A 17,428-nucleotide genomic window follows, 5' to 3' on the forward strand; every position below is an offset into this window, starting at 1 on the left:
TCTGCAACCGCTCACATTTAGACAACTCTAAAACAACCACAATCTACTACCATCTGAATCTGCCTCAACTTCCAAACTGGGGCACTGTGCTTCTTGGCCACCAATGGAGAAATGGTCATAAACCAGATATCAGGTTCAGATCGGTAGGTTATACCGGAATAGATGCAATTATCAGACTAACCTGGTCAAAACATTGCCAAAACGTTTCAGAAATGAAAATTCCTTAACATACAGGAAAATCATCTGTGTCTTCACTACACTGCCAGCATGAGTAAGCCATTTAATTTTTACCAGAGTGGATAAAGTATGAGATGCATCATATTTTGAATAATACATGCCTGAGGTCTGTGCCACTACTAGCTATTGACTTACATACAGATTTCGACACTATCAAGAAGAGATTAATTAGGATAAATCTTCCATTTCCCTCGAATACATGACATCTCCTCTGCAGATCATCTCATCACATCTCATCTGCAGATCATCTCCTCTGCAGATCATCCCATCTGCATATCATCTCATCACATCTCATCTGCAGATCATCTCATCTGCAGATCATCTCATCACATCTTATCTGCAGATCATCCCATCTGCAGATCATCCCATCTGCAGATCATCCCATCTGCAGATCATCCCATCTGCAGATCATCTCATGACGTTTCCTCTGCAGATCATCTCATGACATCTCATCTGCAGATCATCTCATCTACAGATCATCCCATCTAGACCTTACCATCAGGAAGAAAGTTCTCATTAAACCCTACATTGTTCAATGTGTACCTGGCCCCTTCGGCAGGCATTATGCAGTCTTTCGACATTAAGGCGGTCTCTCATGCCAATGACATGGAATCTGCTTTCTCAAGTTACAAAAACTGTTTCCACGCAAGAAACTTTAAAAGCATGTCTAATCAGTATAACAGACTAGACGAAACAGGCACTTAAAATGTACATTTAATTAAACAGACATTTTGACCCTCAGGAGTGTACTCAAAAGTCTGGTCCAATGAATGCTGGCCCACTGGAACTGCTACTCCCCCATCTTCCATCCACAGAAATTTGGGTGCTAATTTTGAGAAAGACATGCCCTTTCACATACAATGCTCATTAAGGAAGTTTCTTGACTTGATAAACTCAGAAAACACTAGTACATACCTGGATTACTGCCAGGCTGGATTACACTAACAGTCTGTACTTTGGGCTTCCCAACTATCTGATCAATCGTCTGCAGATCATGCGTTCTGCATGATCTGCAGACGATTGATCAGATCGTAATCCAGCCTGGCTGTAATCCAGCTATGTACTAGGGCAGCCAGCCTATTTATTAAGATACCTCGATATTGCACGTATCTCATCTTCTTCAACATCATCACTGGCCCCCAGTACAATAGCGTATCCTGTTAGGCACATTGGTTCGGGCACACAGGACTTTCTACAGTTCTGGCCCCAAAGAACTCACTGACCGGATCCGTCACTGCAGTCCACCCACAACTCTGAGGTCATATGATGCCACGAGGGGAGGTGGATCTTTCGCCTTCTGGTGCTTCAGACCTCCATCATAGCATCAATGAGCCTTATTTTAGGAAATAGTTGAAAACTGTGTTGGGTCAGGACATCTCTTAGTCATCGACGATCTTGGATCAGCTTCCTAAGCCATTGCTTTGAAACAGCGACACTCATTACATCTGACATCAGCCCAGATGAGAATTTCTTTCAGTCATTCTAATGGCTAAGTGTATAATGCTCCGCCACCGAAGGAACGCCCCCATTGAAATGCAAGATGTACATAGTTTTCAGGAAAAGCGACTGGCAAAGACTACTGAGTGAGCATAGAAACCATCCGGAAAAGAAGGATTGAGACACTAAGAGCAAATCATTGGTCATGATAAAAGCACGCTTGAAGCATCAATTCAATACATATCATTTTAAAGAAGAATATTAGTAGAGCGTGAACATAAGTGTTTAGGGACTTAAGGTGTTTTATGCTTCTTGGGTTGCTTTGCGTGGGCTAAACTGGCTTTCCAATATGGCTGCCTTCTTTTGGTTTCTTTTCCATTTTTAAGCTGCGGGCTCCATGTCAGTCACCTTCAGCTATTGCTTTGTTTTCCCAAAGGGAGTTCTCTGCCTACTGTAGTCACAAGAAAGAAGTTCTAAGCCAATATCAGCTCTGTACAGAAGTGATTCTAACAAGCATTGGTAAAGGCAGTTGGACTGGTATACGGAAGGAAAACATAGGGCCACATGATTTTCTGTGCAATATCTAGGCAACCTGCCTCGTTCTGTGCCTTTCCCTGTGCTTGTAGACTGCTGTTTGATTCCCCAAGGTTGCACTGCTGGTAGGCAGAAAGCAGCAAAGCACAGACATAGGTGACAGAACCCAGCCAGTGGTATGCGGGAGCCAATGAGCAGTGATGTTTCAATGATGAGCCAAAGTCAGGACGCGTCAATAAATCATTTTTATTGGCTTATTGCTCACATACAAACATGGAAGACAAAGATTCTGATCCCAATCTCCACCCGAGTTTCCCTTTTCAAGTTTTTCTCCCTTTAAAGTGCCATTCATAGAGCTCACAAAGATGTAATTTCAGAAATGCAATACAAAATGTAAGTTCCCTTTAAACTTGCAGGAATTTAGTAAGAATTGGATTGTAGTATCTCTTTAAAAAAGAACAGTAGATTAAAAAAACTGTCCCGTGTGTAAATCTGCAGGTTAATGCCTGAGAAGAGGATAATGATGCCCCATGGGGAACATTATTAATGCCTATGTAAGAGCGAGACAGACGTCAAAAGGGGAAATGGTTTGGCCAAGCAGAGGGCGAGTCTTGTCAGCTCATCCAACAAACTAAGTGGTGGGAGTTTCAAGGAGCCAAGACTAACTATACGAAAACTCCCCCTTTGGGTACAAGGATGTCCAGTCCAATGCACATGCTGGTAAGGCAGATTCTATGTCGAAGGTGAGATGTATTGACCATCCTTAACAAAACCATTAATTCATGAAAACATCAATACTGATGTGTACATTAACACTGGAGTATAAAAATTATCCTGCACCACCTGAATCTGTAGAACGTATAGTGCAATCAACCTTCAAAAACAAACATCTCATTTAGTCAATGCAAAACAAAACACAAAAAACAGACGATTGTAAAAATAAACAGTAGGAAGCAATGTAAACAGACAATTTGAAAGAGTATTAGTGGCTATTGCATAGGTAGAGTTAAGCCCTCAACTCTACAAAATGCACAGATATATATGGCTTAGTAGCAATAAAAACGACATTGTAAATAACATGTATGAATGACGCTTACATTTTCTACATACAAAGCATTCATGTAACATAAGAATAGGAGCCTCGGAAGAGAAACTCTGCAACACTGAACAACAATCATCTTGGAGGTGTGCCAACTTCACTGCGGAAGCAACACAGAGTCATTAAATCACACATAAGTACTCGGGAGGGCTGTTACATCAAACGTGAATGTACTTACATCAGGAATTTTTTCTTTGTATTAGTTTTCTAAAATGTTTACTTCACAGGTAAGTGTATTTTACATGCATGTGTATTTATAGAACAGTAGCAGTAACTGAACTGCTTTGCATGGAACTTGCCAATCTAACCCAGTCAACTAGGCTTTGGCATGGCAAGTTTTGTCTAGATCGCCACCCCCCCCCCCCCCCCCCCGAAAGAAATTTTTCATGAAAGATAGACCAAAAAAAAAAAAAAGAAAATCACAAACTGTTCAAAAGAATTTCATAAACTTGTCATGAATGTAGAACATTATCCAGAAAGGCTGCTTTATTTGTTGAACAATCATTCAGTAAGGATTGTTGTGTGCGTTTTAAAAAAAAGGTCCCAGGCAGAGTTTAAGGTATTAACACTTTTGTTACTTTGCTTACAGTACTAACATTTGGCCGATAGTATGTTAATTTGGCTATTGGCATTTAGAGTGTGTATCTATAGAGTGCATTAAAGGGAGGGCAACAAAATGTACATTTGTTAATACATTTAGTAGTGTGTGTTGGATTGGAACTAAATTTGGCAGAAGCTAGGAAGGAATTGTTTCCATTGGTATATGAAGTGTTGTGCCAACCTATAAAGGGGGAGGGGCATAGTTAAAAATGGGAGGATCAATAAAATGTTCCTATGCTTAAAACTTTGGAGCGGTTTTATCAATTTGAGGCAAGTAGTTCGCAAGTGGTACCCAGAACAGAAGCACGCCGAACTCAGCGCCCTACTGAAGAAACCATCAGCGGACCCCACCGAACTCAAAAACTACCGCCCCATCTCGCTCCTCCCGTTTCCGGCCAAAGTCATCAAGAAGACCGTCAACAAACAGCTGGCCGCCTTCCTCGAAACGAATGGATCCCTCGACCTCTCACAGTCTGGCTTCCGGGCCAACCACAGCACAGAGACCGCCCTCATCGCAGCCACCGATGACATCCGAGCCCTGCTCGACAACGGAGAAACAGCGGCCCTCATCCTCCTGGACCTCTCCGCCGCGTTCGACACTGTCTGCCACCGCACCCTAGTGCAGCGCCTCAGCAACGTCGGAATCCAGGAGAAGGCACTGGAGTGGATCATCTCCTTCCTCGCCGGAAGGACACCGAGAGTCCGCCTTCCCCCGTTCAGATCAGAAGCCACCGAAGTCGTCTGCGGCGTACCACAGGGATCATCGCTCAGCCCCACCCTCTTCAACGTCTACATGAGCCCCCTCGCAGCCATCGCACGCCAACACAACCTCAACATCATCTCCTACGCCGACGACACTCAGCTGATCCTCTCCCTCACCAACGACCCCGCCATCGCCAGAGCCAACCTACACGAAGGGATGACAGACGTAGCCGAGTGGATGATGACCAGCCGCCTGAAGTTCTCATCCTGGGATCCTCACCCTCCGCCTGGGCCGACTCCTGGTGGCCCCCGCCCTGGGCAGCGCACCCAAACAGACAGGCCACATACGCAACCTGGGCTTCATCCTGGACTCCTCCCTCTCCATGACCAGACAAGTCCACGCAGTCTCCTCGTCCTGCTTCAATATCCTGTGCATGCTACGTAAGATCTTCCGGTGGATCCCCACCGAGACCAGGAAGACGGTCACCCAGGCCCTCGTCACCAGCCGACTGGACTACGGCAACGCCCTCTACCCCGGAACCACCGCCAAGCTCCAGAAGAGACTTCAGCGGATCCAGAACGACTCAGCAAGACTCATCCTCGACATCCCCCGACACAGCCACATCTCCGGACACCTGAGAGACCTGCACTGGCTCCCGGTCAACAAGAGAATCACCTTCCGTCTCCTCACCCACGCACACAAAGCCCTACACAACCAAGGCCCAAGATACCACAACAGCCGCCTCAACTTCTACACTCCTACCCGCCAGCTTTGATTGGCCAGCCACGCCCTCGCCGCCGTTCCCCGCATCCGAAGAGCCACAACAGGAGGAAGGTCCTTCTCCTACCTGGCCGCCAAGACTTGGAACTCCCTCCCGATCCACCTCCGCCTGACCCAAGACCATCTCTCCTTCAGGAAGCAGCTCAAGACCTGGCTGTTCGAGCAGTAGCGGACCCCCCCTCCCCAAGCGCCTTGAGACCCTTTGGGTGAGTAGCGCGCTTTATAAATGTTTTTGATTGATTGATTAAGTTTGATGGAGTACAAGGGTATTGGCAACATTAAAGGGATTGGGGTGGCGGGTCAAATTATTTTTAGATGTAATCATTTTTTTGCAGAGTTTAATGGATCTACACGACATTAGGCAGGGACTTGCCATGTTGAACCTACTTTTAGCACGTTTAATTTCACGCAGATCCACCTAGGTGGGAAATGGGGAAGTGTTAACTTGCTAATAACATTGGCACTGTTTGATGTACTTGCACAAAATCTAAACGAAGCTTGGAAGGTTTTGTTTTTGATTGGTATGTTACGTTTTGAGAGGAAAGTTAATTGCTTATAACGTTAACACTGTTTGATGAATCTGTATCAAATGGGGAAGGCAGTCAGCAAGTAGCACCCAGTGCAGGTATTTAAGGTTTTATGCAAATTCAATTGGGGAGGGGGGGTAATAGGGGGGGAGTTAGTGAGAGGGCAAGTATTTTTGATTTACTATTAACGTTGCTAAATTTCGTTTAGATCCATTTAATTGATCCAACGTTATTAGTAAATGTAGGAAGCTGGCTCTTTATGGGATATCCCAAAAAGAGTTATATTGTGCAAAGTACAGCTATTTCCTTTAGCACTCCCAAGGTGCTTTTATAGAGGGAAGTGTTATCAAGCAGCCTTAGGCTTATCAGAGGGGAGTGTTAGACACTCACAAATAGACAAAGTAGCCAATAAATGACACACAACTCAATAAGGAGATCCACACCAATTTATAAAAATAACTTGCATCTTTATATATATTTTTAGGCACCAGCTCAGGTAAGTAGTTTTTGCAAGTCCTTTTGCAAGGATGGCTAGTGTATCAGGCTTGAAGGATTTTTAGGCCTCAGGTATGGGTTGCATTTAGGGGGTAGAGATGAGTTTTAGGATTTCAGAATGAACACCATCCACTCCGGATCTCCGTCAGACCCATGCCCACACCACATCTTCAACAAAGCCAGCGCCGCCATCGCACCCAATCTGCGAAAAGCCATCAACATCTCCTTCAAGACAGCAATTTTCCAGGAGAGCTGGAAGCATGCCGAGATCAACGCCTTGCTCAAGAAATCCAAGTGGACCCTAAGGACCTCAAGAACTTCCGGCACATCTTCCAGCTTCCATACCCGGCGAAGATCATGAAGAAGACAGTCAACAAACAACTGTCCCGCTACCTCGAGGAGAACAGCATTCTGGACCCGTCCCAGTCCGGATTCCGCAGCGACCACAGTACCAAGACTGCCCTCATCGCCACCACCAATGACATCAGGACCCACCGCAGCCCTCATCCTCCTGGACCCGTCAGCCGCCTTCGACACGGTCTGCCACCGCACACTACGAACACGCCTCCACAACGCCGGGATCCAAGAGAAGGCCCTGGACTGGACCACCGCCTTCCTCTTCGGCAGAACACAGAGTGGCCCCTAAGCCACAGAGATCTGCGGCGTACCCCAGGGCACATCCCTCAGCCCAACGCTGTTCAACATCTACATGGCACCGCTCACCAACGTCGCCCGACTGCACAACCTCAACATCATCTCCTACGCCGATGACACCCAGCTGATCCTCTCCCTCACCAAGGACCCCCACACAGCCAAAACCAACCTCCACGAAGGAATGAAGGCAGTCGCCGAATGGATGAGGAACAGCTGACTGAAGTTGAACTCGAACAAGACTGAGGTCCTCATCCTCGGATCCACCCATTTGGCCTGGAACGACTCCTGGTGGCCAACCGCACTAGGAACAGCTCCAACACCCACCACGCATGCAACCTAGGGGTCATCCTCAACTCCACTCTCTCCATGACAAAGCAGGTCAATGCCGTCTCTTCCTCCTGCTTCAACACCCTCCGCATGCTCTGCAAGATCTACAAGTAGATCCCCATCGAAACGAGAAAAACGGTCACGCAGGCCCTCGTTAGCAGCAGGTTGTACTACGGAAATGCTGTCTACGCAGGAACCTCGGCCAAACTCCTGAAATGGCTTCAATGCATCCAGAACGCCTATGCACGCCTGATACTCAACATCCCTTGCCACAGCCACATTACACCCCACCTGAGAGACCTGCACTGGCTCCCCGTCAACAAGAGAATAACCTTCAAGCGCCTCACCCACACACACAAGGCACTCCACACACTGGACCCGCGTACCTCAACAGCCGATTCAGCTTCTACACCCCCACCCGCCAGCTCTCCTCTACCGACCTCGCCCTTGCCATAGTCCCCCGCATCTGAAGAGCGACCCCCGGTGGCAGATCAATCTCCCACCTCACCGCCAAGACCTCGAACACCCTCCCCATCCACCTATGGCAGACCCCAGACCTGCTGACCTTCAGAAAACTCCTCAAGACCTGGCTTTTCGAGCAGTAGCAGCATCCCCCACCCCAGCGCCTTGAGCCCTGTAAGTAGTGCGCTTTACAAGTGCTATGATTGATTGATTGGTTGATTGAATGAGTAGTATATAAGGATAGTGAGGGTTGTTAAGGGTTCAGGGATAGGTTGTAAATAAGAGCAGTAATGTGCCTTTTCGGCCTAAGTGATGGGCAGAGGGTACAAAATATTAATTATTTTTTGGGGTTCAGGGAAATGTTGTGTTTGGGCTAGTAAAAGGTTTTAGGCCTCGGGCATGGGTAGGGAGGGGTTAAATTAAGGAACATTTTGGATTCAGGGACGTAGGGTTGTTCACACTAACATGTAAGGGTTGTGTGAAAGTAATATGTGTTGGTGTTTTAAAATGTTGTTTCAAATAGTAAAATTACATTTTTTAAATGTAATTAGATGTATAAACATTTGAAATCTATTAACATTAAGTTACATTTAAATTGTTAGTGAGCAGTTTCATATGTATATGTACATAAATATACATGGGTTTAAATATATAAGTGTAAATAAGGGTACATATAGATTAAAAATGTATATTGTGAATAAATTAAATAATAAGGGTTAAAAGTAATACTTGCCTATGAAGTAAAGGACTGCAGATGTAAAGCCATGCGATGTAAAGGTTGCCCCTGATGTAATGACACGCACTATTAAGCCACTCCGAGTGTAAAAGCTGCAATGTAATGACTCCTGATGTAATCAACTGAGTAGTTGAAACCGAAATTCAATCTTTGACATCATCCGCTGAAGTAAAATCAGAACATGAATGAGATAAACACATTGAGAGATTTATGTGGATTTAGTGTTGGGCGGATGCAATATCCTAATGCACTTATAATAAGGCAGCCAGAGTATGCTTTAAGTTTGTGACTCCTAAGTGCACAAACTTCAGTTTTTTTGGTCCTTTCCTTTAGAAATGTTATTGAAGCCATATTTATTGAAACTAAATGGATTTCCTGAGATATCAGAAGAATGGACAAATGGTAATAGAGGGAGTGAAACTTTGTTATTCCAATATCACCAGCTGATGAAATGATTCAAAGTGCAAACAGTGCTATATACAAAAGTACCAGTAAGAAAGAAGAGATTCACTGCATGTGTGCACCACGCCAGAGCAGCATTCCACTCGATATGTAATACTCCATCGCACCCAGAAAATTTAAACCTTCTACACACAGACAGTATGATGTTATTCTAATCTAGTATTGAAAAAAACTGTGTATTCTTCATATGGGAGAGACCACAAGGTTGGGAGGGATAAGTCCTTAAGAGATCTATAGACAGCACAGAGGGTGGAGCCTTCATTAGATCTTTCTCTAATCAACAAAGATTAAAAAGATTTAGCAGAATGTGATCAATATGTGACAAGTAAAAGTCATATGGCATAGTCAGTGCCCTTATACACAAGGGTCTATGTTGCCACTGCATGAATCCCTGAATTCACAGCTTAAAATGCCTGCTGCAGACTAAAATTGGGAAGCACTACTAAAGAAGGACATATCTGGGATTCACAGCAACATTTATGAACCCAATTAAATCCAGAGGTAAACTTTTGCAGTGGCCTCTGCTCCTCAGTCACCCTTTGCATGTTGTCAGAGGTTGTTCCATTATGTTTTCGCAATGTTTCATAACTGCACGATTGATTGTCTTTAGACGATTTCTTCACATCTGTAAAACAACAAACATAATTCTGGATATCAAATCAAGGAGCTGACCGCTCTAGTGCATCAAATATAAGAAATGAACCCACACAAACAGTTGATCTGTAAAGAGGTTCATAATGCACACACTGAACTGTGCTTCTAACTGAGGCTCAAAGATGCATTAACTCACCACAAACTCCCCACAGTAAGACCCCACAAAATCTGTATAAACGGGAATCGGCTATCAACCTCAAAGTTGTGGTAAGCTACACCAACTGAAATAGATTCTTTAAAGCAGAAAGAGGGTAAGATACCAATTTGGACTATCAGAAATTGAAAAATCTGTTTCAGATCCATGTTAACACAGCAGTTTAAAAAACATTCATTAAAATTGGGAGCAGCCATAGCCTAGATGCAGCCAGGCTGCCATACTCTAGCCAATGAGGTGACAGCATGCAGTCTACCTTTCTTTCAATGACTATGCTACAGAAAACACCAAGTCCGACTAACAGAAATGTTGATTTGTTCCAAAAAAAGAGCTTTAGCCATCTCTTAAATGTTCAAGAAATGCAATACTCTTTCCATCGAAGTGGCAGGTTGTGGAGAGAAGCAAATGCAAAGAAAGTTGGTAATGGAAAAAAAAATTTGCGATGAAATTGAGAACTTTGTGGATGAATCTAGGAAATGTGAAGATAAACTTTCTTTTGACAAAGCAGAAGTATGGTTATTTCCAAGTAGGTGCATGCAATTCACTCAAACTCCTTGTTGATTTGGTGGCTAATACAGGGGTCTTCCATGAAAGAGGAGTGTACTTTGAACTGGTTCAAAAGGAGGCCAACTTAGTGCCGCCTAGGCTTTAGTCAGCTGCCAAGATGGGAGATATCTTTTTTTTAACTGTAGGAATACACCCTCCATAAAGTCCATATGCAGCCTTGATGAGAACTAAGAAGGTTTATCCAGTTTAATGGATGTATTTGGAAATTGTTGCCAAGTCACTATTATAGAAGCATATGTAAGGCTCAATTTTTTCAATTTCAAAGCTATGGTAAAAAGCTGATGTGGCGTCAACAAAGCGGTGTCCCTTAATTGTAGATAGGGATCACAGACAGAGGAGGAGTAGGTCTCTTTTTCCAGAATCTAAAAGAATTAACGTACGAGTGAACATGTTTAACAATTCCATGTATCAAGGTTGTCACAGCCATACAGGACCCATTATGTTTCGTGTGCAATGTTCTCTCTTGATTTTGCACAGTACTTTGGGCACAAAGGAATCATTAGGAAGGGGTACAGGAACTTCTCAATCCAGTAATCTCTTTCGACTTTCCTTCTGCGGTTGTTGATGTCATGTTGGCAGAGAGGCGCTCCCCCCTACAAAACTGGTGTACGCCAGTCGATGGGATACATTTGTGACATGGTGCAGCACCAGACACACTTGACCCGTTAGAAGCCAAGTTGTCTTAATTCTTGTTGTTTTTGTCTCTGGTCCAGCAAGGCCACTACTGCATTGTTGTGGTTACCGTATCGGACTTCTCTATCTAAGAACACCCTTCATGATGTTCTAGTGGGAATACAATTTTTTATGTGCACCCCTTTGGAGCCTCTATGCATTTGCCCATTAAGGCCATCATTAAAAACTGTCTCATCGCCATGACAACAGCTAGGCATGTAAGCGTGCTGCAGGCTCATTCGGTCAACCCACCATATACAACACTTTTTCCACATAAGTTAGTGTGGAGGACCCAATGTCCTTTGTGACAAAAGTAGTCACTCCATTCTACGTTAGGCACACATCCCCCTTCAGACATTCTTTGCCCCACCTAACTCCTCTATTGAGGAAGCAGGACTATCGTTTGGACGCTAACATGGCACTAAGCTTTTATATTGATTGCACCAAAGAACATTGGGGGGATGATCGGCTCACTGTGGGTTTCTGTTGGGCAAAAAAAAAAGTGCAAAGCAGTGAAAAAGTAGACCATTTCCAGATGGATTGTTCACTGTATAAAGATCTGCTACGTACTAGTGAAGAAGGCTCCATAAGGTTTACGGGATCACTCCACCACAGCTAAGGCTGCCAATACTGCGCTTGCACACAAAGTACCTTTCCTAGACATTGTGAGCCTGATAAGTGGGTGTTGGCATATATCTTCATGAAGCCCTACTGTCTCTATTGTCGGGTCCGTCAAGAAGGATATTTTGCCCGATCTCTCCTGTGGTCCTTTTTGGTCTGAGCCACTTCACAGACCCACCACCTGGATAAGTACTGGTGTGGTATCCATTTACAAGGTAAATAATCTTCTCTTAGAAGTATCTATCAGATGAACAAGTTACTTACCTTCGGTAATGCTTTTTTTAATAGATTCATCCTCTAACTGCAGACTACTCACCAACCATCCCCCGTCCCCATTCTGTGACAAATGAAAAAAGGGTCTTGAGCCTTCCAGAGAAGGATATAACTTTGTTAAAGATTGAGAACTTCACAAGAACCGAAGGAGTCAGTGCGTGCTTGTAAGAGACACATACGCAGATTTTTAAGATGACCCTGAGAAAGGTAGCATCAGTAGATTAGTGTCTGCTTTTGTGATGGGTTTGAGGCCTAGGCTCATTAATCACATTCAGCAGAATGAATGGTGTTGGCAGACAAAGAGTATGGATGAGATCTTGGAGCCATCAAAATATTGTAGTGTTTATTGTGATGCAAAGCAGAAGTAGCTCAAGGAGAAGCTGATGATTGCCCAGACTAAGCAATTTGAGAGAGAGACCAGACCAAATTAATTCACATATAAACTTTTTTCAGCCTGGAATGAATCAAATTAAAGGTGTGTAAATGAGAAATAGAGTGATGCGGATGCAAGGTAGTGGAAGAGGGATGATAAACAATGAGGACATGAATGTTGAAATGATGAAGAACACCACTGCTTGCCACTTGTGTGGGAAGTTAAAGCACTGGAAGAGGGAGTGTAGTCAAAATCTAAATAGGATTCAATGGGAGGTTGTTCGACAGATTAGAAGAAATGGGATTGTCCCGAATATGCAAAATTCTGAGCAGAATGTGCAGAGTCAGAAATCATTCTGAATGTCGATACCTTCAACCCCAATGGTGGAGCCAAACACGATAAACTAAATGCTCTATAGTGCAGCGTATCAATATAATCCATTGTTACTGAATGATGAGTTGGCTGGGACCAGTTCACAATGATGCTGCCAGAGGGAGAGGAAGATTGCGTACCTGGAGCAGTCCTGGCGGTAGACCCAAGAGGCCCAAATGTTGGCAGAGATGTCAATGGCTATCCAGTTTTGTTTTTGAATGATACAAGTGCTACTCGTTCTACAGTTCGTTCTGTGGGAGTCCTAAACCTACTCCTTTCAGGAAAAGAAGTCCAATTTATAGAGATTAGCAATAAAACTATTAACCAGGTACCAACAGATGTCCCAGGTGAAACTGGTCAGATGGAGATCAAGCACCCATTTTTTTCACGAGATTCCAGTCCTGTGAACTTGTTGCAAGGGGACTTTCTCTGCAAAATGAATTTTGTGATCTACACAAGATGAGGATTTGGTGTTTAAAATAAACATTTATTTCCAACCATGACAAAAGAATGCCTGCCTCTGGATTTGCAACATAATGTCAAAGATGAGGTGGGAGATATTTCTGGAAAAGAAATTGGACTGATCAAAAGAGCAGAGCCAGTTAAAATAGAAGTCAAACCAGATGCAATATTCCTTAGAACTAGATCGTGATCGAAAAAAAAATGATTGAGCAGGTAATCTTCCGGGAAATACTTGATAACGAGAAATAAAAAGAATGGCAAATGAAGAATCGTGCAAAATCTCCAAAAGATTAATAAGGTTGTGATTCCATGTTTTCCAGTGGTACAGAATCCAACACTAGTTTTGTTAAAAATGCTTTATGATGCACAATGGTATACAGTCAACCATTTATGCCAAGCGTTCTTCTCAATTTCTATGCACGAGGAATCTCAATATTTCTCTGTGCGTTTTAAATTCTGAATACAGTTATCGTGTGTTGTAGAATCAATGGTATACTTAAATCCCTTTGATTGTTAGCCGAATTCTGTAGAAGGCCTAGAAAGTTTGAAGCTGCACTGCAATTCAGTATTACTGCAGTACATAGATGACCTTCAGGCCTCATCCAAGACAAAGGAAGACTGCAAGCTTAATGCAATAGCCATAAAGACATGATCACCCCCTACAAAGCCCCCAGAAACCTTCGTTCTGACAGCGAACATCTGGCCATAGTCCCAAGATTTAAGAAGTCGCGCACCGGTGGCCGCCGCTTCTCGGTCAAGGCCTCCTCAAAATGGAACGCACTTCCTCGCATGTTGCGCCTTGAACCTTGTCACGCCCTCTTCCGCAAAAAACTTAAAACCTTCCTCTTCCCCAAATAGTTCCTGGTCTCCCCCTCCTGGATTTCACAACCTTATAGCGCGGGGATGCCTTCGGGTCACCAGGCGCTTTATAAATCACAAAATAATAATAATAATAATAAAGAATTATGTGGCTGTGAAAGGACATAAGGTTTCTTCAACTAAAATGTAGTACTGTAAGAAAGAAGTGATTTGTCTTGGACACCACTCTGAATATGTGAGGAAAGTCTAAAAAGAATGAGTTTCTGCAACTTTGAAAATGAGCCAGGTGACCATCCGGAGGGAGGTTCTGATGTTTCTTGGATTTGTTGGCTACTGTAGTCAGTGGATTCCACACGTTACCTTGATTGCAAAACCTTTAGTAAGGTTGACATGTGAGGGTCATTCAAGATCCCGTACAATTTGACAAGAACGTTCTGATGCATTTGAAGAGCTCAAAGAGTCTGCATGTGCCCACATTCCGGATGCTTTATTACAGTTTAACATTTTATCTATATTGTTATGAAAAAGGCAGATGCGTACTTTAGATTCTGACTCGAAGGCATAGTGATTTAATGTGCTTTGTAAGCCGTAATGGATCCAGTTTTAGTAAGTCTTCCAGGTTGTTTGAGATCGGTTGCAGCTGTTTGTACTACCACTGAACAGAGAGAAGGAATTGTGATGGGTCACACTTTAATTGTTTATGTTCCATACTCAGTAGGCTTCTTGTTGACAAGAACGAGAACTCAGCATCTTACCAGGAGGAGGTTGACACATGAGCAAGTGATACTTGCAGCTGAAACATGACGATCAAGAGGTGTAGTACTTTGAATCCAGAAACAGTGCTTCCTATTTCAGACAAGATTTGAGAGGGCAGGAAACTTTATGCTGAAATTTAACCTGAACTGGATTGACTGAAGGTGACAGAGTTGTGCAGAAAACCTCTGTAAATGGCTGATCTGACAATATTTGTTGATGGTTCCAGTTTGTGAGACCAATATGCAACACTGAGAGCACCCTATGCAGTATGTACCGTTTCAGAGACATCAAAAGCATCTTCTCTGCAAATGTAACTTTAGTGCAAGTGGAAGAGTTGGTTGGATGGACAAAAGCTTGTTCCTGGTTGGAAAATGTCAATGGATTGATTCCCACAGCCAGCCAGTATGGTTTTGGAGTTTGATTTAAACACCAGTCAGTATTGTTTTGGAGTTGTGCATTATTTTGGCCAACTCTGGACCAAAAGGGGTTTTAAGGCCTCCTATGGAGCCCCAGTAAAGAGTGGTGCTTACATACTGGATTTTTGAAAGCTTTACAGAAGCCAAAGGAGATTGCAGTGGTCAAGAGTGTTGTCCATACACCTGGTAAAGATCTAGTAACACTTGGAAACAAGTACACAAAGCAGGTGGTAAAGTACTGTGCATCACAAGAGGAGACAGTTGTGCAGTAAAATGAGGATAATGACTCAAGAATAAGTACAGTGCAAAATGCAGATAATAACTTTTTATTTATTAATTGAGTGAGCTGAGGGGGGTCACAAAATTCACCAGATGCGGAGAAAAAGATCGGAGAAATTGGTTTACAAGAAAAACAAGATTTGTATGTAAATGCTAAAAATAAATGTGTCCTTCCAGATTCGATGCTCTACCCAATATGTAAATACTTGCATGGTAAGTCGCATGCAGTAAGAGATTGTTGTTGAAGGAGTGAATTCCGCGGTTTGGGTTACTCATTTCTATATGCACTTCAAAAATTAGGATTTGCAAATCAACCGTACTGCATTCCACATGAAGCATAAGTACCTTTACAGCTATAGTCCACAATCTTCTGGTGTTGTAGAAAGGGCAAATGGGACGTACACGTGACGGAAAGACTAGTTTGTCTCCCATGAAGTTGTCAGGAGAGCAATGTGGATTGCCTATGTTCTGTCAGCTGCACTTATTTCAATAACTGATGATATTGTGCTAGATTGCTGCCTGACTGGTCTGGAGAAATCTGTCTCATCAGGTGAATGTGGCAACTGAAAAACAAAAGACATTCCCTGCCACAGTTTGAGCATAGGAGATTGGATTGCAGTTCGAAAACATGTCTAGAGAAGAAGTCGAACAGTTCCTAACAGGTGATCTTGACAAGCATTTTGGTGAAAAGTGCAGGAGCGCCGCAGTGGAACCACGCTGCTCACACAAAGGGGGTGAGAGTGGCAGAAGCTGGTAAAGGCAAAGCAACACAGAGAAAAGGGCAGAGTCGAGCACAAAGTCAAGCTCAGGTTCATAGCGTGGATCTAGAGGGGGGTGAACACTTTGAAACGGGTACCAATACAAGCAATGGAGTGAGAAAATCGGCGTTACGGGTTAGTAAAAGTAATGATTTAGAACCTGAAACTTCTGAGGTCCAGTTTCACAACCGGGACGGCAGTTCCGGCAATGCATATTACTCTGTGCTACAGAGCTGGGACAGCAGGACCCAGACCTGTAGCACACAGTAATTATTTTTTTCATTTAAAAAAAAGAAATCCTGAAACAGAGCTGAGGTTCCATTATAGCTATGGTCCACAATCTTGTGGTGTTGTAGAAAGGGCAAATGGGAAGTACACTTGACAGAAAGACTAGTTGGTCTCCCATGAAGTTGTCAGGAGAGCAATGTGGCTTGCCTATGTTCTGTCAGCTGCACTTAGTTCAATAACTGATGATATTGTGCTAGATTGCAGCAAAGGCCTGGCTTATCTGGCAAAATCTGCCTCATCAGGTGAATGTAGAAACTGAAGAAACAAAAGACATTCCCTGCCACAGCTTGAGCATAGGAGATTGGACTGCAGCTGCAAAATATGTGTAGAAGAGCTGCCTGGAGAAGAACTGGAACAGTTCCTAACGGGTGATCTTGACGTCAAGCACTTTGGTGATATGTGCCATAGTGGATCCATGCTGCTCACACTAAGGGAGCGAGAGTGGCAGAAGCTGGTAGAGACAAAACTCCCCAGAGTGGAGCACAAAGTCAAGCTCAAGTCCACAGCGTGGATCCAGAGGGGGGTGAACACTTTGAAACGGGTACCAATACAAGCAATGGAGTGATAACATCTTAGTTTCAGGTTGTAAAAATAATGATTTAGAACCTGAAACTTCGGAGGCCCAGTTTAAAAACAGGGCAGAGGGTTCCGGCAATGTATGTTAAAGTATGCCCATGGGCTGCAATAGCAGGACGCAGCCCTGCGGCACAGATTAATTCTTTTTTCATTTAAAAAAGAAAATCCTTAAACAGGATTAGAGAAAATAGAATGCTCCCCTCTCCATGAGAGTCTTCTGCCATGGTGGGGGAGCATTATAATATTCTTTCTGTTCCTTAACCCCAGGTTTTACCTGGTGGTAAGGAACAGTAAAAGAGTTACTGCATGTCCACCCATCTAAATTGGGCAGGCGG

At 43.7% G+C, this 17,428-nt stretch overlaps 1 protein-coding gene across 1 annotated transcript in view; it reads right to left on the minus strand.

Moving 5' to 3' along the window:
- Positions 1 to 3,666: 3,666 nt before the first annotated feature.
- The window catches only part of LOC147725616 (uncharacterized), a 124,077-nt gene continuing 110,315 nt past the window's right edge, over positions 3,667 to 17,428 (minus strand). Inside the window, exon 6 of the mRNA XM_086964308.1 lies at positions 3,667 to 9,678. Coding sequence (XP_086820434.1) covers positions 9,660 to 9,678 — 19 coding nt within the window. The 3' untranslated portion in view covers positions 3,667 to 9,659. The remainder of the gene's footprint in view (positions 9,679 to 17,428) is intronic.

This window comes from Lissotriton vulgaris, chromosome 3_2 (assembly GCF_964263255.1).
Source record: "Lissotriton vulgaris chromosome 3_2, aLisVul1.2, whole genome shotgun sequence".
NCBI classification, from domain to species: Eukaryota; Metazoa; Chordata; class Amphibia; order Caudata; family Salamandridae; genus Lissotriton; species Lissotriton vulgaris.